This window comes from Canis lupus, chromosome 30, assembly GCF_011100685.1.
Source record: "Canis lupus familiaris isolate Mischka breed German Shepherd chromosome 30, alternate assembly UU_Cfam_GSD_1.0, whole genome shotgun sequence".
In the NCBI taxonomy this organism is placed as follows: domain Eukaryota; kingdom Metazoa; phylum Chordata; class Mammalia; order Carnivora; family Canidae; genus Canis; species Canis lupus.
Window position 1 is genome coordinate 38248477 of NC_049251.1, and position 22230 is coordinate 38270706.

At 49.0% G+C, this 22230-nt stretch overlaps 1 protein-coding gene and 1 pseudogene across 1 annotated transcript; one reads left to right on the forward strand and one right to left on the reverse strand.

The window, feature by feature from the left end:
• Positions 1-7954: 7954 nt before the first annotated feature.
• LOC119877741 lies at positions 7955-9754 on the reverse strand (annotated as a pseudogene).
• A 158-nt stretch (positions 9755-9912) lies between these two features.
• On the forward strand, positions 9913-15632 carry CYP1A2 (cytochrome P450 family 1 subfamily A member 2). The gene is given in 7 exon segments (NM_001008720.1): positions 9913-9965; positions 10819-11646; positions 12172-12292; positions 12726-12815; positions 13073-13196; positions 14093-14179; positions 15278-15632. Coding segments are annotated over 6 exon segments (1539 nt in total). The 5' UTR covers positions 9913-9965; positions 10819-10827; the 3' UTR covers positions 15576-15632.
• Positions 15633-22230: the final 6598 nt, after the last annotated feature.

Consider the following 22230-nt stretch of genomic DNA (forward strand, 5'->3'; position numbering starts at 1 on the left):
TAAGGAATGGCTATCTGCGTCTGCCAGGGTGGGGCAGCTGAGCAAGGGTTCCCGAGTGGGTTGAGCGGCCCGTCGCTGGGGGGGCAGCCAGGCTGCGACGATAGGTCTGAATGGAACCACCTCCCTGAAAGAGACTGCGGGAGCCCACTCAGGAGCTTTTGGCTGACAGTATTTTTTGTTTGTTTGTTTGTTTACTAAGAGCAATTTTACTACAGCTGGGACCAAATGCTTTCTGGAACACATTCGTGATTGTTTACTGAAAACCACAGGACGGACAGGGCAATTCCCTTAATGAAAAAATACTTCAGAGCAAGCTATTCTGAAAACTGAGGTCACCTGGGACAACTTTCAGGAAAAGCGGCTTCACTCTTAAAAGGGATACATGGCAAGAGGTGCAGTCTTGTCCCTCTGGCTCTTGTCATGTCTGAATGTGATGGCTGGAGCTGCAGCAGCCATATTGTGACCAGAGGGAGACAGCTGGGGCAAACAGCCGATGTTCCCAGGATGGTGGACCACAGATTTGCAGAGAACCAATGTGTTATTAGGGTCCTCACAGGAAATAAGATCCATTCAGACTGAGTCATTGGGGAGAGTTTAATAAGGAGACTATTTACAAAGGTGTGGGCAGGTGTAGAGACACCAACACAGGATAGTGCAGTGCCATACAGTTAGGAACAGAGAGGACCCCTTGCTATCTTGGGCCTGAAGGGACAGAAGAAGGAGGTGTTTCCAGGACCAGAGAGAGACTAAGGAGAGGAGGACGGCCTGGCCGGAGCTATGACCTACCAGAGTGACTGGGACGTGTGGAGAAAAGATACCCCGGGCTCATTCTCTGGACCCGTGCATCTCATGCTAGTGCCTCCCGTTGACTAAACCAATAAGAAGGGGGATCCCTGGGTAGCGCAGCGGTTTGGCGCCTGCCTTTGGCCCAGGGCGCGATCCTGGAGACCCGGGATCGAGTCCCACATCGGGCTCCCGGTGCATGGAGCCTGCTTCTCCCTCTGCCTGTACCTCTCCCTCTCTCTCTCTCTCTCTCTCTCTCTATCATAAAGAAATAAAAATTAAAAAAAAAATAAACCAACAAGAAGCCAGAGGAGGGGGTTGCCCACCGATACAGTCTGCAGGGATCAGCCTCTCAGTGCCCAGAGAGGGGGGTCGGGTGGACCTGGAAGACAAAGAGGAGGTGCAGAGCGCCTGCGATGATCTCATTCATCTGACTGCCTGCTTGTGTGTCAGTCTCCTCCATGAGGGCGGGGCCTGTCTTGTCCATGGCTCTAAGTCTTCTCCTAGAACAGGGACTGGCAGCTTAAGTTATGCTCAAAGAATATGGCCAAACATCTGCTGGCGACAGGCACTGCCCTAAAAACTGAGCAAATGAGAACACTGTTTGCCTCAAGTTGTCCAGTCTAGAGAGCGAGAAGGAAACCAAGCAATATGACACGAGAGCGAGTCATGCCCCAAAGAGGAGGATCTGAGCCAGAGGAAGGGGTCAGGAAGGCCCAGAGGAGGTGGGCTGGGAGCTGAGGTTTGGAGGATTTGCTCCACAGGAGAGATGGGAATCCTTCGTCATTGATGCATCCCCTTGCCACAGTATAAGTAAGCATTTCTAACCTGGAAGCAATCCTGGAGGGTGTTTGTTGGCAGGGGAAGGTCGGGAGGAGGGTAGGGTGCTCCAGGCAGAGGGAACAGCATATGTGAAAGCCCAGAGGCAGAAATCTGGAGGAATAAGAAGCTGCTCGCTTCAAATGTTGGGAAAGCTGGCGGGAAATGAGGAGACGAGGGAGCAGGAACTGGCTCATGCGCTGGGCTGAGTTTGAATTTTGTTTCCATTGCTTTAAGAAACTCCTGAAGGATTTGAAGGAGGGATAGGACCCTGCTCAGTTTGCAGTTCTGCAAGTGCGAGTGGGTGACGGCTTGGAGGGATGAGCTGAGGAGGGAGCCAAGAACAGCTCCAGCCAATGTGGCAGCCGCGAATCACATGCAGCTACTACGATTTAAAATTTCGGATCTAGAGATCCCTGGGTGGCTTAGCGGTTTGGTGCCCGCCTTTGGCCCAGGGCATGATCCTGGAGTCCCAGGATCGAGTCCCACATCGGGCTCCCTGCGTGGAGCCTGCTTCTCCCTGTGCCTATGTCTCTGCCTCTCTCTGTGTCTCTCATAAATAAATAAAATCTTTAAAATAAAATAAAATTTCGGATCTCAGTTGCACTTACCCCGACAAGAGCTCCATAGCTCTATGTGGCTCAGGGCTACCCTATCGGATGGCACAGAGAACATTCCCATCACAGCAGAAGGCTCTATCGGACAACACCAGGCCTACACGTGGTGAGATCCAGCAGGAGGTTCCTGCAAAGGCCCCAGCGGGAAGCGGTGTTGACAACGTTGTGCAGACAGTGCCCCAGTAATGGAGAGAAGGAGTGAGACCCAAGAGGTATTTATGCCGTAGAATCCTGAGAACCCGGCTGGTGGGGAATGACAGAGAGAGACCCTCCAGGATTCCCGGCTTCTGGCTGGGGTGAGATCAGAGGGGCAGCGTGTGCACAGGGAATGACAGGCCTCATTTGGGCATATGCGGGTGCTGTGGGAGGGGGCCTCTGGGTGGACACTCACAGCAGGGTGACTGGGCGTCCAGGATGGAAGCTCCGGGTCCATATCTCATAGATTCCAGTCCACCTGCATTTATGACTCACCTGTGTCCACCAGGGTTCTCCTTCTCTGCCAGGTCTGGAAACAGAGACAAATGGGGCTCAGCCCCTGCCTTCAGAGGCCCACAGTTGGCTGGAATTTGGCTTAGACCATGGACCAGCCAGAAGCCACGGCTTCCTGTGGCCAGAGCCATGGCATAGTGAGAATGGAAGTAAGAGGCAAAAACAACGAGCAAGACAGGAGCTGTCAATTCCTGAGTCCTGACCCCCAGCCATCCTGATGAATGCACAGAATAAATTTGTCGAGTGACCCAGGGGTGCTCTTAACCTTCCCCTCACCTTAACCTTAGCCATGTCCTGTGTTTCCCTGAGATCCTCTCCTCAGGATAGGATTGCTATGAAGCTAAAACAGAGACGGCCGACCTCAACATGCAGCACAGAGGTTAAGGCATAGCAGGTGCTCCATAAATTTTAACCGTAAGGATTATTACTTGCAAGTTCCATAAAAGCAATGCAGGAAAGGCCCAAAGCAGAGTCTTCACAAAGCTCTCGTGCCAGTTAGCATTCTTACTTGTGAACACTAACTGATTCAGCAAATCTTGTTCTGAATACATGCGTGCCCGTCCCCGTGCTAGGAACTAGAGATAAGAAGAGAAGCAGAGGCTACCTCGACCTTGAAGCTCACAGTCCAAAGGGGAGGCAGCATGAAGGGTGCCTTAGAGGAGGGCAGTATGGGGCCTGTGGGAACTCAGAGCGGAGCAGTGTGGTGACAGCTGAGCAGGGTATAGAATGATGAGCAGGAGCTGGCCAGAGAATGCAGGGTGAGGCATGAGTTTCAAGAAAAGGGATAAACCTAAGGAGAAAGACGATGGTGGTGGGGCTGGAGGGGTCATGGGGGCAAACAGATCCAGAGAGGTGAGCAAGAGCTCCTGCTGAAGCCTTTGGGTACTAAGCCAAAGAGTTTGGTTTTTAGCCTGAAATCTCTGGGAAGCACTGAGGGAATTTTAAAAAGCGAAGCAGTCAATATGCACTCCAGAATGGATAAAATGAAAAATATTAAAAATATTCCATGGTAGGGGATCCCTGGGTGGCGCAGCGGTTTGGCGCCTGCCTTTGGCCCAGGGCGCGATCCTGGAGACCTGGGATCGAATCCCACGTCGGGCTCCCGGTGCATGGAGCCTGCTTCTCCCTCGGCCTATGTCTCTGCCTATCTCTCTCTCTCTATGACTATCATAAATAAATAAAAATTGAAAAAAAATATTAAAAAAAAATATTCCATGGTAGTGAGCAAGCTGGTGGGCATGCCTATTGGTTCAAGTACTCTGAAAAATTGTTCTGTAGAATCTACTAGCATCGGACATATGTCTAGTCTATGACCTAGCATGTCTACTCATGGGTCTATACACGACAGAAATACATACAAAAACATGTGCAAGGGGCGCCTGGGTGGTTTAGCCGGTTAAGCACCTGACTTTAGCTCAAGTTGTGACCTCAGGGTCCAGGAATGGAGCTCCAAGATGGGCTCCCTGCTCAGCGGGGAATCTACTTCTCCCTCTGCCCCTCCCCTCTCTTGTGTGTGTTCTCTTTCTCTCTCTCAAATAAATGAAATCTTAAAAAAAAAAAAAAAAAAAGGAGAGAAAAGCTTTCTCTTAAAGAAAACAAAACAAGGGCAGCCCTGGTGGCCCAGCGGTTTAGCACCGCCTTCAGCCCAGGGCGTGATTCCTGGGATCGAGTCCCACGTCATGCTCCCTGCATGGAGCCTACTTCTTCCTCTGCTTGTGTCTCTGCCTCTCTCTCTCTCTCATGAATAAATAAATAAAATCTTTAAAAAATCAAATCAAATCTGGGGGTCCCTTGGTGGCTCAGTCGGTTAGGCATCTGCCTTCAGCTCAGGTCATGATCCCAGGGTCCTAGATGCAGCCAGGCTCTGGACTCTCTGCTCAGCGGGGAGCCTGCTTCTTCCTCCCCTCTACCTCTCCCCCTGCTGGTCTGCTCTTCCTCTCTCCTTCTGTCTCAAATAAATAAATAAAATATTTTAAATAATAAATAAAAAATAAAATCTGTTAATTAACAAAATATTCCATGACCAAAAAAAGAGTACACACAGCATGATTTCATTTATAGAAAGAACAAAAACAGACCCAAGTAATGTACACTATTAGAAGTTGGGGTTGTAGTTACCCTTGGGGAGGGAGCTACAAAGGGGGTTCTAGGGTGCTGGTCATGTTCTTTCTCTTGATCTGAGGGCTGGTTATGTGGCTTTGTTAAATCTGTAAAAATTCAAGTTGTACATGACAGCTGTGCTTTTCTGCATGGTCCTTATCATTGAATAAACGTTTTAAGATTTTTATTAAAAATAAAAAGATAAGTAGAAGTTCAAATACTTTATGTAGATACTCCATCCTCAAGGAGGGAGAGAAGAAGTCCCCTCTCCATAGGTGTGGGCTATTCACACACAGTGACTTCTTCCAAGGAGCACAGTATGGTAAGGAGTGGAAAGAATGACTCACCACGAAGAAACTTGACAAACACTACTTCAACAGGTTGATTAAGGCCAACATCAACCATCCTGAGTCAGGCTGACAATATCTAGCCTTGACATGATGTGAGTAAGATGGCACTTTACTTCTATGGTCCTCCTGCCAATAACCCATAACCCCAGCCTCAACGTGAGAGAAGCAGACAGTTTCCAGTACTGGGCCTCCTGTGGAATACCACAGTATTCCAGTATTTCCAGTATTTTCAGGCCAGTATTCCTGAAAACTGTCAAGGTCATCAAAAACAAAGATAGTCAGAAACGTCACAGCCAAGGGGAGCTTAACGACACATGGTCACTCAGTATAATGTGGTGTCTTCCTCGATGGGATCCTGGAACAGGAGAGGACATCAGGCTAAAACTAAGGAGATTGAATAAAGCACGACTTTAGTTCATTAAGGAGTGAGCGCCAGAGAGGGGGAGAGGGAGAGGGAGACGGGGTGAGGGAGGGAGGGAGGCAGGGAGGGAGGTGGGGAGGGAGACGCAGGCAGACCGAGAGCGGTGTTCCCTAAAACTCAGCCTCGGCTCAGACCCTGATCTTTTTATTGCGTGAGCGGAACCTAGTAGAGACACAGACTGAAGACTGTCGTCCTTTCTCTCAGCCACGGTCCTCACACCTGCTCGGCGGCTCCTCCAGACTCCCCAGCCGTGGCCCTGACTGCGGCCCAGATTGAGCACACAGCTTTCTCCTTTTCAGGAATGAGAGAGCCCAGTCCCGTCTAAATCTAAATTTGCTCCTCACATCCAGTCTGGGGCGTGTTCTCAGCCTTCTGCGGACCCGACGAGACCCCACGGGGAGGGGAGAAGTCTGCTCTGTTTCTGTGCTCCTTCCTCCCCCGGCCCCCCACCTTGCAGGCCTCTCCACCTGGATGGGTGCAGGGGGAGGGTGCTGGAGGAGACACCAATCTCTATCCGGCTGGTGCTGTGTATCTTCTCCCTGGGTGAAGGGTGCCCTTATGGAGCAGGTGTTCCCCTGCGGGCTTTTCATCAAGTGCCTTAGGGTCCCCGCTGTCCTGCACATCACAGAGTTCCTAAGTGGCTCCTGGACTCTGGCTGACCTCCTGCCCCCCCAGCTCACCCCCACCCTGTGGCTTCTAGGGTCTCCTCTGCAGTGAGCCCCCATGCATGCAGCTTGAGTCCAGCGCCTTCAGGATGCCTACCTGGCTCTCGGGAGACTCATATCCTCGTATTGCACCCCACTGTGTCACGCAGGCTGCCCTCTGCTGCCCCCACCATCACAGCTGCTCCCCCCACAATCCAGGGATACATTTCAAGCAGGTACACAGTGTGCTGGTCCAGGGGACAGCCTTCTTCTTCTTTTAAAGATCTTATTTATTTATTATGAGAGACACACAGAGAGAAAAGCAGAGACACAGGCCGAGGGAGAAGCAGGCTCCATGCTGGGAGCCTGACCTGGGACTCGATCTTGGGTCTCCAGGATCACGGCCTGGGCCGAAGGCAGATGCTCAACCGCTGAGCCACCAGGAGCCCGAGGACAGTCTTCTGAAGGTCTGGTCTCAGCTCTAACACACTGCTCTGGGACCCAGAACAAATGACACAACTTCTCTGCGTTTCTATTACCCTGTTGTCACGTGAGAAAAGTATTAATTTCATTCCCACAGGATCCCTGAGAACGTGTTTCCTTCATACGTAGCTCTTAGGACAACTGAGCCCATAAGCATCAAGCTCTATAAAGTGTGTGATACGTGTGCCAGTGGCACAGGCCCCGCACGGTTCTCCAACCCACAGGACGCCCAGCGGGAGGCCGAGGCCATTCTCCCCTCTTGCAGGCATCCCCATCTCAGCGCCGGCCTCCAGGCCGCCGTCCCGGGAGGAGACACAGGATCATCGAGGACAACTCCTCGCCAAGCAACCGTCTGCCACCACCCTAAGGCTCCGGACATTCGCTGAAGGCCCACACACCTTCCCCAGGGCCCTGCGTCGCAGCCATCTGCCACTTCTACTCCCTCTCTCCTCTCTATGTACAAACACACACCCAGACATCTATTTTTAAATGGAATCTTTTTTTTAATTTAAATTCATTGATTAACATACAGTGTATTATTAGTTTCAGAGGTAGAGGTCAGTGATTTGTCGGTCTTGTAGGACACCCAGTGCTCATGACATCACATACTTTCCTTAATGTTCCACCACCCAGTTGTCCCATCCCCCCACCCACCTTCCCTCAGCGACCCTCAGTTTGTTTCCTTTTATAAATTATTTTTATTTTTTTATTTTTTTATTTTTTATTTTTCTCAGTTTGTTTTTTATGATTAAGTGTCTCCCGTGGTTTGTCTCCCTCTCTGATCTCATCTTTTTTTTTTTTTAGATTTTATTTATTCATGAGAGACACAGAAAGAGAGGCAGAGACACAGGCCGAGGGAGAAGCAGGCTCCATGCAGGGAGCCCGATGTGGGACTGAGCCTAAAGCAGGTGCTCTCCTGCCAAGCCACCCAAGCGTCCCTCTAATTCCATCACTAAACAGAATCATTTAGCAGTAAGTTGCAGAAATCGTGGCACCTCACCCCTGAATGCCCAGCATTAGTCTCCTAGGATTTCCTACAATATCCTCCCACATAACTGTGGTGCTATGTTCACGCCTAAGAAAATTCACATTAGGGTCACCCTGGGTGGCATAGTTGGCCTTCTGCACCACCCCCCCCACAGTCAGCAGGGAGTCTGCTTCTCCCTCTCCCTCCGCCCCTCCCCCCACTTATGAACTTGCGAGCTTGTTCTCAAATAAATAAAATCTTAAAAAAAGAAAATTCACATTAATTCCATAATATTTTCTAATCTCCTGTCCATGCTCATGTACCTCCAATTGTCCCAAAAATGTCTTCTGTAACTTTAAAAAGTTTTTAAGTCCAGGGTGCCATGAAATTTTACATATAGTATTTGGTTGTTTTGTCTCTGAGCTCTTCACTCTAGAAAAGGACTTTTTTTTTTTTAAAGATTTTATTTATTTATTCACGAGAGACGCAGAGAGAGAGGCAGAGACACAGGAGGAGGGAGAAGCAGGGGCCTGCGACAAGGACCGGACCGCAGCGGGAGCCCTGGTGTGGGGCTCGGTGCGCCCGCCGTTTGCGGCCCGGGCTGCGCACCAGGAAGCCAATGTATTTCATGGCCAAGCGGAGCCTCGTTCCTGCTCAGCTGGGTCGGGGTTGGGGTCGGGCAGGTGCATTGGCAGCAGCTTCCTGAGCTCTGCGAAGGCCCCATTCACGTTCTGCTGCCGCCGGCGCTCCCCGGCTGTCGGTGAACACACGCGGGACCACCTTCTGGGGCTGGTGCCCCACGGCCAGCTCCAGCTCACAGTGGCTCGGCCTCCGCTTCAGCCGGCTGCTAGGGAAGATGCCAAAAGGTCCTGCTGGCCCAATGTAGAGGCTGTAATGGGTCGTGGGTCACTAACGCCCTGTGGGCAAGGACCCCAGGCCCCGTATTCCCCCCAGGCCCCAGCTCCCCACTGACGTTGAGGAAAGGGTGAGGGTGGTAATGCAGGGCCAGGGGCCTGGGGCGGTTCCCAGGGTAGAGAGCTGCAGCAGCGGGGCCGCAGGGCACTCAGCTCTGTGGTGGCCACGGCTGCCCCTGGGGGCCTGGTGTGGCCCAGGCTGATCACTGGCACGCCAGGGTGCAGCCTGGGAGGTGAGGAGCTTTGGTGGCCAATCTCCTTCACTTTCGGGGGCCCAGGCGAGGCGGGCGTGGGGGGCAGAGCAGGCACTGGGCTGGGGGCACACACCGTTTCGGCCTTCTCAGTCATGGTGGGGTCCATCTCTGCCTGGGCCTGGGGCAGGCACATGGACCCCAAGGGGGTGCTCACCCCGGTGCTGGTCCTGCTGTCTGGTGAGTGCCCTGGCTCTGTCCTTCACGGCTCCAGGCCAGGCTCCGTGGCCCCAGTCGGATGCAGCCTGGGCAGCGGTCAGGGCCGCACCTCTCCCAGGCTCCCAAAGGCCGCAGAGGGCCGCGTGGATCCCTCGAGGGAAAGTGAGCTGCTCCTGGCTGGCCCGCCCTCTCCCTGGCCCTGGCAGCCCAGTTTCCTCCCTCTCACCCCCGGCCGCGCCAGAGGATGCTGGACTGGCACAGATAAGGGCTATTTTTAAAAAAGATTTTATGTATTTATTCATGAGAGACACACACAGAGAGAGTGGCAGAGACACAGGCAGAAGAAGAAGCAGGCTCCCCACAGGCAGCCCAACGCGGGACTCGATCTCAGGACCATGGATTCACGCCCTGAGCCTGAGGCAGACGCTCAACTGCTGAGCCACCCAGGAGTCCCTGTCTCTTGTTTTAGATTAAGGACTTGGACTGAAATTCAGAGATGGCCAGAACATGCCCATTCCCTACCTGGTTTTGCAGGGTGTTGGAGGGGTGCTACAGAGCACGCTTCCCAAGAGGAGCACATCCGCCTGGACAGAGGAGGGTCCCTCCTCATGGGTGCAGTGAGAAAGGAACCTGGAACAACCCAGGAGACTTGTTTTCAGCACCTTGTCCTGCCCTTGAGAGAAATAAGTAGGCTGATCCTGGATCCTGAGAAGAGCTGGATGTTCCTCCCTAGCGACATGGCATCTCTCCCTGAAGACCTGCCCTGGGTAGTAGATGGAGCCAAGAGAACATGGCCCAAGGCCAAGGGCTGAGCCTTCCAGCTTCATTTGGTAACTGATATCAGGTGGCCAGGATGGCTGGGCCAATCTGAGAGAGGGTGGTATTTATAAAAGGCCTCCTCCCCCAGGGGCCAGAAGCTCTGTACCAGCCTCCACAATCCTACTGATCTCAAGCTCCTGCCTCTACAGGTACGTTTCTTGAGCTCATTTTCCAGTCCCTGGAAACTCTACCATATATCCTGGGAACAGTGGAGTTGGAGGAATGAAAGGACCTGAGGTTAGGTGTAGGAGGCCTGAATTCAAGGCCTCCCTGCCCAGCTCCAAACCTCAGTTTCTCCATTTTGAAATTAGCGGCTTGGACTGGACCATCTTAAGGGCCCTTGGAGTGATTCAAATGGAGAAATGGGGAGGGATCCCCACCTGGACGAGGGCAGCCGAGGCTCTGGCTGCAGCCCAACCTCAGGCTCTGAGATTATGAGGGGATGGGGACTCATCCTCAGAGGAGGTGTCTCCTGGGGTGTGGTAAAGAATGCCTCGGGCAAGGGGCATCACCAGTCATTTGCATCAGCCTGGATGTTGGCCCCCTCCGTGTTGCTGGGGGGGAGCAGCTCCCTGTACCCTGGGTAGAAGGAGGTATTGGCAGGAAGCCAGTATGGACAGGGACTGCTTGGCATGATGTCCAGCATGACCTTGAGCTGGGGCCTGGTAAGGGGGCTTCCTGTTTTCAAGTGTCAGTTGCCTCCACTCCAGCCTCAGAATTGGAAACTAAGGTGATGGCACAGGGGAGGCACAGGGAGGCACAGGGGAGGTGATTCCCTCAGGTTGGGAATTTTGAGGCTCCTTTCCAGGCCTGAGATTCTGTGATGCTCTAACGATGAGCTCCGGGCACACAGGACCCAGGGCGGATGTATCTTAGTCTTTCTGGTGTCCAGCGGGGAGCCAAGCACTGAACAGGTGCCAGTGTGGATTGACTGAGTGAGTGAATGAATGATTGGCTGCAACTTGACACTTGGCTTGGCTCCTCCTTCTTCTTCCCCCGTAGTTGATACAGATGGCATTGTCCCAGATGGCCACAGAGCTTCTCCTGGCCTCCACCATCTTCTGCTTGATACTCTGGGTGGTCAAGGCCTGGCAGCCTCGGCTTCCCAAAGGCCTGAAGAGTCCACCGGGGCCCTGGGGCTGGCCCCTGCTCGGGAACGTGCTGACCTTGGGCAAGAGCCCCCACCTGGCGCTGTCCAGGCTGAGCCAGCGTTATGGGGACGTGCTGCAGATCCGCATCGGCTCCACCCCCGTGCTGGTGCTCAGCGGCCTGGACACCATCCGGCAGGCCCTGGTGCGCCAGGGGGATGATTTCAAGGGCCGGCCCGACCTCTACAGCTTCTCTCTGGTGACCGACGGCCAAAGCATGTCCTTCAGCCCAGACTCCGGACCAGTGTGGGCTGCGCGCAGGCGCCTGGCTCAGAACGCGCTCAACACCTTCTCCATTGCCTCCGACCCGGCTTCCTCGTGCTCTTGCTACCTGGAAGAGCATGTGAGCAAGGAGGCCGAGGCCCTTCTCAGCAGGCTGCAGGAGCAGATGGCAGAGGTTGGGCGCTTTGATCCCTACAACCAAGTGCTGCTGTCAGTGGCCAATGTCATTGGTGCAATGTGCTTTGGGCACCACTTCTCTCAGAGAAGTGAGGAAATGCTCCCCCTCCTAATGAGCTCCAGTGATTTTGTGGAGACCGTCTCCTCCGGGAACCCGTTGGACTTTTTCCCCATTCTCCAATATATGCCCAACTCAGCCCTGCAGAGATTCAAGAACTTCAACCAGACGTTCGTGCAGTCCCTGCAGAAAATTGTCCAGGAACACTATCAAGACTTTGATGAGGTGAGCCCAGGGTGCTGGTGGTGAGGGGGTACCCTGCAGAGCATGGGTGTGGCCCCTCTCACCCAGCTTTGAGGTACACACACGGCTGATGTGCTGCCAAGGCCTAGGAAGCCTCTGGAACATCTGGGACCAATCTTTCTCCCTCTTGGGGCTCAGATTCCTCATCCAATTGCCTCCGTCTTGGGGTTGCTCAAAGTCCCAGAGATATTTGGCTGTGAATGGGGCCCTGGCAAAGTCTCACAATGTGGGGGGCTGTTACCATGAGAAGGCTTTTGTTCTTCAGGAACCCGAACCCTGACAGGGGCTAATCCACAGCTCAGGTGGCACTTGGCTGCCAGTACTCTCCACAAGCTCTTCCTTTGAAATTGGACCCCTGGGGTTGTTGGGAGGGAAGGTATCCAGGCTGCTACCAGCTCCTCCTGTAAGCCCAACCTACTGCCTGGAATCCAGGTGGCAGTGCCATATAGGGTACGGCAAGGTCCAACCTGGAAGTGCTATGGTGCCCCTAAGCTTGTGTCCCCACAGCGCAGTGTCCAGGACATCACAGGCGCCCTCTTGAAGCACAATGAGAAGAGCTCCAGGGCTAGTGATGGCCACATCCCCCAAGAGAAGATTGTCAACCTTATCAACGACATTTTTGGGGCCGGTAGGTACCAGACCCACGTCCCTTCCATCCATCCATGCCTGTTGTTCGACCACAGACTTGTCCAGCCCTGAGTCCATCAGATAATTTGCCAACTATACCCCAGATAGTGCAGGACACAGACATCTGGCCCATGTTCAGGGTTCTGAGTCCAGGTCATGCCAACAATTCCCAGTGGAAATTCAACTAAGTCCCTGTCTGTTTCTGGGCCTCAGTTTCCCCACAGTGAACAATAAGGGGTGCTCATGTAATTCTAGCAGCTAATTATAAAACTAGGAGACCCAGTCTCTACTCTCCGGAAAATCATGGGTGGTGGAGGATGTACTTGGAAGGAGACAGAGAAAGCAATGCTTGGTACGTAAGTGCTGGATCCTTAGTAAATGTTGGTTTCTTGTTCTTGTCTTCCCCCTTCCTCACCTTGCATCATGCTGCCTAGGATTTGACACTGTCACAACGGCCATTTCCTGGAGTCTTATGTACCTTGTGGCAAACCCTGAGATACAGAGAAAGATCCAGAAGGAGTTGGGTATGCGGTAGAGATGCACAAGCTAAGAGAAGCTTGAGATCCCCAGGTTCTTTGTTCAATGACATATAGCTGTTGTGTGCCTACCATGTGTAAGCCCTGGGCATACACTGGTGCCCACCCTTGCCTAGAACATGCTGGGGGTAGGGTGGTTACTGGGCCTTAGATATATAACAGACAGTACTATGTAATAGGGGACTTAGATACCATGAAGCAGTCGGGGCAGCCCTAAGCCCGGTTTGGTCTTCTGTGTTCTGCAGACACGGTGATTGGCAGGGCACGGCAGCCTCGCCTCTCTGACAGGCCCCAGCTGCCCTTAATGGAGGCCTTCATCCTGGAGATCTTCCGACACACCTCCTTTGTCCCCTTCACCATCCCCCACAGGTAAGGCCTGCTTCTTCTGCCTTGCCACCTTTGTAGCCTTCACCATGTTTCTTCCTCCCATCTTCTCAGCCCTGGATCTGGCTCAGACCTCGGCCTCTCACTTCTGGCCACGTCACCAAGTTCCCCTCAGCCTCTTGGCTGCCGACAACCAATCCAACCATGATCAAACTACCCAGCTTTCAGGAGAAAGTCACACTGCTGATCTCAGCTCTCATTCACCTCTGCTCACATTCCTTTCCTGCAAGTACTCTCAATCCACCCGGGCTGGCCTCGCTGTACCTCCCCAGCATGATGCGGTCAACCTCCAATTTTGCTTATGCTGGACCTTCTGCCTGGAATGCCTTTTAACCTCTTCTCCCACCACCTGAATCTTACCCTTGCCCAAGGTCAATCCTGACACAAACTTCCCCTTCACTATCAGGCTTTCTTGACTCATCCAGCTGGCACAGCTTCATTCTCTGATGTATTGTAGGACTTTCAGCCATTTGTCCTTGATCATGTCCTGGGATTTTAACAACATCAAGAGACTTAGTGAACATTTACTCTTACCCATATGTTGGTCTATTTATTCCCAGAGTAGAAGGTCTGACTCCTCAGTCAGGCTGGGAACTACCCAGGGATACTCCAGACTGCCAGTTTCTTGGCTTCAGAGGATGGCGAAGTGCACAGCTGGACACAAACAAAGGTTTAGTGAACACTTGCTGAAGTTGAAGAACAGAAGCTGAGGAAGAGGAAGGATAGTTTCACCCCTTCCGTGCTCCTGATAGTCCCTCCCAGTGTAGGACATAGAGACTGTGGGGGACAAGCTATTGGGGTGGAAGAAGGAGCAAGTAGATCCCAGAGACACACCCCAGTGTTCCTGCCCTGAGCCTGACAGAGCCCTCTTCCCTCCTCAGCACAACAAAGGACACAACGTTAAAGGGCTTCTACATCCCCAAGGAATGCTGTGTCTTCATAAACCAGTGGCAGGTCAATCATGACCAGTGAGTATACCTCCCCCATTGAAAAATATATGAGGCTCAGCAGTCAGGAAGGCTATTTGTCCCCCTGGGAACTGGGTATAATTCAGGAATGGGGCCTCAATGGTTATATATATAGTATGTTCTTTTAAAAAAAAAAGATTTTGTTTATTTATTTGAGACAAAGCATGAGAGAGAGAGAGATCACAAGCAAGGAGAGGTAGAGAGAGAAGCAGACTCCTCGCTGATGCGGGCTCAATCTCAGGACCCTGGGATCATGACCTGAGCTGCAGGCAGGTGCCCTATGTAATGTGTTCTAAGTAACAAAATTGAGGTCCATATTTCTCAAACATTAGTGTACATAGGAAATGACCAGAGGTTGGTTAGGTTAGGGTGCCTATCCCCTAAGATTCCACTTCGGTAAGTAAAGTGGAACATCTCAGGTGATTGTGATGTCAATGGTCTACCGACCTCTCTTTGGAAAATCCCACTCTAGCCTACAGGTAGGGGGACCATATAATTTACCATCCAAATTGAGGTACTTCTGAGGAAAAGGGATGCTGTCAACAGTTATTCCAAAACAATAAAGCATAAACCAGGAGGTACAGCTGATACTCCTTGTGTTCAGTAGGATGGAGATAATGTTTTCCTTCTTTTTTTTTTTAAGATTTATTTATTTATTTATTTATTTATTTATTTATTTATTTATTCATGAGAGACACACAGAAGGGGCAGAGACATAAGCAGAGGGAGAAGCAGGCTCCCCACAGGGAGCCTGATGTGGGACTCGATCCCAGATCCTGTGATCATGCCCCGAGCCAAAGGCAGACACCCAACCGCTGAGCCACCAGGCATCCCATGTTTTCCTTCTTTTAATTTCTTATAGTTGAACCATTATTTCTTTAAAATAACACTATGATAAAGCACCATTAACAGGGTCATTTTAGAGACAGCTTTGTAAAAGAAATAAGTTTGAAAGTATATCTCGGTTCCTCTCTCCACTCTCTTCTCATTACTCTTGATCTATTCTAACCCTTGTGCTATCAACAGAAGTCTTGCTCAGGCTTTTCTTCCTAGGGTCTCCCTAGCCCAGAAATCCCGACTCCTCTGTTCCTCTTGCAGACAGGTGTGGGGGGATCCATTTGCATTCCGGCCAGAGCGATTCCTCACTGCAGATGGTACCGCCATCAACAAGACCTTGAGTGAGAAGGTGATGCTCTTTGGCATGGGCAAGCGCCGGTGCATAGGAGAGGTCCTGGCCAAGTGGGAGATCTTCCTCTTCCTAGCCATCTTGCTGCAGCGGCTGGAGTTCAGCGTGCCAGCAGGTGTGAAAGTAGACCTAACCCCCATCTATGGGCTGACCATGAAGCACACCCGCTGTGAGCATGTCCAGGCACGGCCACGCTTCTCCATCAAGTGAAGGCACCAGCATGCCAAGGCAGAGGGAGGGGAAGGATCACCCATGGGGCCTCAGCCCTTGTTTTTTTTCCTTCTTCTTAAATAAAAGTTTCATTGAGGTATAATACACACACCATACACCTCGTCTTCTTAATGTATACAATCCAATGGCTTTTAGTCTGTTCACAGATCTTTGGGGGTTCCTGGCCCCAGTTTCAACATGGGGGTCCCTCTTCCCCACAACACCAAACAGTTCTCAGACACCAACAGGGTGTCCAAGAATTCAACTCGATTCTGACACTATCTACCCAGAGATAGCAAGCTTACACTTCACAGGTTAAGGGCTCAAACCTACAAGACTACCCCCCACCCCTGACTTCAGTTGCCAGTCACAAGCCCCAGGCTGTTATCAGCTGCGCTTCTGACCAATCAACTTCAGATTGGAGGTTCCAACGACCTCCTTCTTACGTTCTTTAATTTGCTAGAGTGGCTCACAGAACTCAAGGAAACACTTTTGTTTACCAGTTTATTAAAGGATATGACAAATGATATGAGTCAACAGCCAGATAAAGAGATACACAGGGCGAGACATGGGGAAGAAGGCACAGAGCTTCCGTGCCCTCTCCAAGCACATCACTCTTGCCATTCTCCGTGTGTTCACCAACCTGGAAGCTCTCAACCCCAATCCTTTTGGGATTTTATGGAGGCTTCATTGCATACTCAGGACTGTCTTTGGCCATTGGCTGATTGATCCTCCAGACCTTTACCCCTCCTTGGAAGTCAGGGAGTAGGACTGATCTAACGTTCTAATCACATGGTTGGATCTCCTGGCAACCAGTTCCCACCCTTGAGTGCAGTTCAAAAGTTATCTATGTGAATATAACAAAAGACACCTTCATTAATCTCAACACTTAGGGAATTCCAAGGGTTTGGGGAGCTCTGAGCCAGGATCTGTGGACAAAGACCAAATATATATGAGAAATATATTTTGGTCATCTGAGTGACCAACCCTACATTTCTTATAAATCACAATATCACAATAGAGTTGTACTACCACACCGTAATCAATTTTAGAACCTTCTCATAAAAAAAGAAGAACCTTCTCATCAACTGGAAAAGCAATCCCATTCCTGTTAGCAGTCCCTCCCCATTTCCCCTAACTCACCTCCATGTCCCACCGGTTCTAGGCAACTACTAATCTACTTTTTGTCTCTATAGATTTGCCTACTGTGGACATTTCAAACAAATGCAATTATATAACTAGTGGTCTTTTGTTACCAGCTTCTTCACTTAGTGTAATGTTTTCAAGCTTCATCTATGTTGCAGTGTACATCAGGAAGCCCGGGTTTCTTGAGTTGTAAGAGTAGGTCCAGGTTTGTTTCCTCAATCATTGATGGGCACATTATTCACTGCTCTCTTTTCTCTCCTTTCCTGTTTGACCCAAGTCTTTGAACACTTGAGGGGAACATGAAGGAAGGGACCAACCCTTGTGGGCCAAACCCCGATGGCTAAATAGAGAGTCCGTCATGTCCCATCTTCAAAACATCTGACTTCTCACAAGGCCTTGATTTCTTCATGCACAGTGAAGGGAGGATAAGCTCCCCAGAAGCACTTGGGTTACCTGAAAAAGGCCCATGTCTCACCAAAAGGCATTATCAAAAGAATGAAAACATAAGCCACAGAATAGGAGAAAATATTTGCAAATCATATATCTGATAAGAGATTAATATCCAGAATATACAAAGAAATTCTACAAATTGACAATAAGAAAACAACTCAATTAAAAAATGGGTCAAAGACTTGAATAGACTTCTCTAAAGAAGATATGCAAGAGGACAACAAGTACATGAAAAGTTGCCAAACATCATTAGTTATTAGGGAAATGCAAGTCAAAACCACAGTGAGATACCACTTCATACATGCTAGAATGGTTATAATAAAATTTAAAATCTAGATGGCTATAAATATAGCTTGTTATATATATACATATATATATAATTTAAAGATTTTATTTATTTACTCATGAGAGACACAGAGAGAGAGAGGCAGAGACACAGGCAGAGGGAGAAGCAGACTCCATGCCGGGAGCCCAACATGGGACTCGATCCTGGGTCTCTCGGATCGGGCCCTGGGCTGAAGGCGGTGCTAAACCACTGAGCCACCCGGGCTGCCCAATACCCCACTTTCATTAAGGACAGATCATCCAGATAGAAAATCAATAAGGAAGCATTGGCTTTTAATGACATGTTAGACTAGATGGAGTTAACAGATATATAAAGAACATTCCATCTAAAAGCAAGAGAATGTACATTCTTCTCAACTATACATAGAATATATATTTTAAAAGATTTTATTTTTTAAAAATATTTTATTTATTTACCCATGAGACACACACACAAAGAGGCAAAGACACAGGCAGAGGGAGAAGTAGGCTCCATGCAGGGAGCCCGACGTGGGACTCGATCCCATGTCTCCAGGATCACGCCCTGAGATGAAGGCAGCGCTAAACAGCTGAGCCACCTGGGCTGCCCAGAATATTCTTTTTTAAAAAAGATTTTATTTATTTAAGAGAGAGAGAGAGCATGAGTAGGGGGAAGGGTAGAGGGAGAGGGACATGCAGAGTCCCTACTGAGCAAGGAGGCTGACTTGGGGCGCACTCCCAGAACCCTAAGATCATAACCTGAGCTGAAGTCATATGCTTAACCATCTGAACCACCCAGGTACCCCAGAGCACTCTATGATAGACCACATGGTTGGCACAAACGAGTCTTAATAAACTTGAAAAGACTGAACTCCTATGAAGCGTGTTTTCACAATGGTACGAATCTAGAAATCAACAAACACACGGAGGTTCAACAGCATGCTACCGAACAACCAATGAGTCAAAGAAGAAATCAACAGAGAAAGAAAAAATTACTTTGAAGGGTTTCTGAGTGACACAGTTGGTTAAGCATCTGACTCTTGGTTTTGGCTCAGATTGTGATCTCAGGGTCATGATCCAGCCCTGCGTGGGGCTCCATGCTTAGCACAGTGTCTGCTTGGATTTCTCTCTCCCTCTCCCTCTCCCTCCGCCCTCCCCCCATGTATCTTTTCTCTCTCTCAAATAAATAAATCCTTTTTAAAAATACCTTGAGAGAAATAAAAATGGAAACATAATATACCAAAACTGTAGCAGAAACAGTTCTAACAGGGAAGTTCATAGCAATAAAGGCATACCTCAAGAAACAAGAAAATATCAAATAAACAATCTAACTTTACACCACAAGGAACTAGAAAAATAAGAACAAATGGAGCCCTATGGTAGTAGAAGAAAGGAAATAATGAAGGTAAGAGTGGAAATAAATGAAATAGGGAGTAAAAAGACAATGGAAAAGATCAATGTAAAGATGAACAAAACTGACATGCCTTTAGCTAGACTCACGAAAAAACTCACGAGAAAATAAGAGACTCATATCAATAGAATCATAAATGAAAGAGGAGGGCAGCCCATGTGGTTCAGCAGTTTAGTGCCACCTTTGGCCCAGGGCCTGATCCTGGAGACCCGGGATCGAGTCCCGAGTCATGCTCCCTGCATGGAGCCTGCTCCTCCCTCTGCCTGTGTCTCTGCCTCTCTCTCCCTCTCTCTCTCTCTGTCTGTCTCATGAGTAAATAAATAAAATCTTTAAAAAAAATGAAAGAGGAGACTTACAACTGATACCACAGAAATACAAAGGATCATGAGATGACTATGGACAAAAATATGCCAACAAATCAGACAACCTGGAAGAAATGAATAGGTTCCTAGAAACATGTAACCTACTAAGACTGAATCATGAAGAAATAAAAAAGTCTGAAGAGGCTGATTACAGATTAAATCAGTAATCAAAAACTTCTCCGTAGGGACACCCGGGTGGCTCAGTGGTTGAGCATCTGCCTTTGGCTCAGGGCGTGATCCCGGAGTCCCGAGATCGAGTCCCACATCGGGCTCCCTGCATGGAGCCTGCTTCTCCCTCTGCCTGTGTCTCTGCCTCTCTTTCTGTGTCTCTCATGAATAAAGAAATAAAATCTTAAAAAAGAAGGAAAGAAAAGGGCATAGTAATACTGTCACTATTTGCAGATGATGTGATATTAAATACATAAAACCCTAAAGACTCCACCAAAAAACAAAAACTTATTAAAACTGATCAATAATTTGATAAAGTTGCAGAATATAAAATTAATATACAGAAATCTGTTGCATTTCTATATACTAATAATGAAGTAGGAGAAAGAGAAATTAAGGGGTGCCTGGGTGGCTCAGTTGGTTAAGCATCTGGCTCTTGATTTCAGTTCAGATCATGATCATGGGGTTGTGAGGTGAAGCCTTATTGGGCTCCACACTAGACATGGAGCCTGCTTAAGATTCTCTCTCTCCCTTTCCCTCTGCCCCTCTCCCACCCACCCACATGCATGTGCTCTCTTTCTCTCTCTCTCAAAAAAAGAGAGGGCGGCCCAGGTGGCTAAGTGGTTTAGCACCACCTTCAGCCCAGGGCCTGATCCTGGAGACCTGGGATCAAGTTCTATATCCGGCTTCCTGCATGGGGCCTGCTTCTCCCTCTGCCTGTGTCTCTGCCCCTTCTCTCTCTCTCTCTCTCTCTGTCTCATTAATAAATAAATAAAATCTTAAAAAAATTTTAAAAAGAGTGAGAAATTAAGAACTCAATCTCATTTACCATTGCTTCAAAAACAATAATGGGAGTGTTCTTGGCTGGCTCAGTTTGTAGAGCAAGTGACCTTTGATCTCGGGGTTGTTGAGTTTGAGCACCATGTTGGGTGTAGAGCTTACGTAAATAAACAAAAACAATAAAATACCTAGGAATAAATTTAATCAAGAAGATGAAAGACACATCCACTGGAAACTGTAAGACATTGATAAAAAAAAAAAATTGAAAAAGACCTGAGGCACCTAGGTGTCTCAGTCAGTTAAGCATCTGTCTTCAGCTCAGATCATGATCCTTGGGTCCTGGGATCGAGCTCCATATCAGGCTCCCTGCTCAGTGGGGCGCCTGCTTCTCCCTCAGCCCCTCCTCCTTTTTTCCAAAGAAGACATACAAATGGCCAAAAAGCACATGAAAAGGTGCTCAGCAACATGATCATCAGGGAAATGCAAATCAAACCACAATGAGCCACCTTGCACCTGTCAGAATGGCTATTGTCAAAAGGACAGGAAATAACAAATGTCGATGAGGATGTGGAGAAAAGGGAACTCTTGTGTCCAGTTGGTGCATATGTAACGTGGTAAGGCCACTATGGAAAACAGTAAGGGGTTCCTCAAAAACTCAAAAATAGAACTACTATATAATCCAGCAATTCCACTTCCAGGTATTTTTCCAACAAAGACACTAAAACAAAACAAAACAACAACAACAACAACAACCCACTAACCTGAAAAGAGGTATGTACTCTCATATTCATTGCAACATTATTTACAGCATCCAAGATATGTAGCAACTTAAGTGTCTGTCAACAAAGGATGGATAAAGAAAATATGATTCAGGGACGCCTGGTGAGCTCAGGAGTTGAGCGTCTGCCTTTGGCTCAGGTCGTGATCCTGGGGTCCAGGGATTGAGTCCTGCGTCAGACTCCTCGCAGGGACCCTACTTCTCTCTCTGTCTATGTCTTGGCCTCTCTCTCTCATGAATAAATCAATAAAATATTTTAAAAATGTACAGAAAAAAAAGAAAAAAAAAGAAAATGTGGTACATACACACACAGGAATATCATTCAGCCATGAAAAAGAAGGAAATCTTGCCATTTGTGACAATATGGATGAATCTTGAGGTCATATGCTAAGTAAAATAAGTCAGATCGCTTCTATATGTGAAATCTAAAAAACAAACAACAAACAAACTGAGCTCATAGATACGGAGACCAGATTGATGGTTTCCAGAGGGAGAGGGTAGAGGGAGAATAAAATGGAAGAAGAGGGTTAAAAGCTCAAACTTCTGGGGCATCTGGATGACTCAGTCAATGAAGTATCCGACTCTTGACTTCACCTCAGGTCATGATCTCGGGGTCACGGGCTCTGGGCTCAGCGAGAAGTCTGCTGGAGATTCTCTCTCTCTCTCTCTCTCTCTCTCCCCTGTTACATCTGCTCCTCCTCCCACTCACTCTCATGCTCTCTCTCTCTCTCTCAAATAAATAAAACTCTTTTTTTTAAAAGTACAAAGTTCCGGGGATCCCTGGGTGGCTCAGCGGTTTAGCGCCTGTCCTTTGGCCCAGGGCGCGATCCTGGAGTCCCGGGATCGAGTCCCACGTCGGGCTCCCAGCATGGAGCCTGCTTCTCCCTCCTCCTGTGTCTCTGCCTCTCTCTCTATGTCTATCATAAATAAATAAATAAATATTAAAAAATTAAAAAAAAATAAAAATAAAAGTACAAAGTTCCATCTATTAGAATAGATAAATTACTGGGATATAATGTACAGCATGGTGACCATAATTATATACTGTATCATATATTTGAAAGTTGCTAAAAGAGGAAACCTAAAAGTTCTCATCACAAGAAAAAATGTGACTGTGTTTGGTGATGGGTGTTAACTAGACTTATTGTGGTGACCATTTTGCAACATATACAAACATTGAATCGCGTTGTGCACTGAAACTAATATATGTCAGTTATATGCAAGTTTTTAAAAAGCCAGTAAACAGCACGTGTTGGT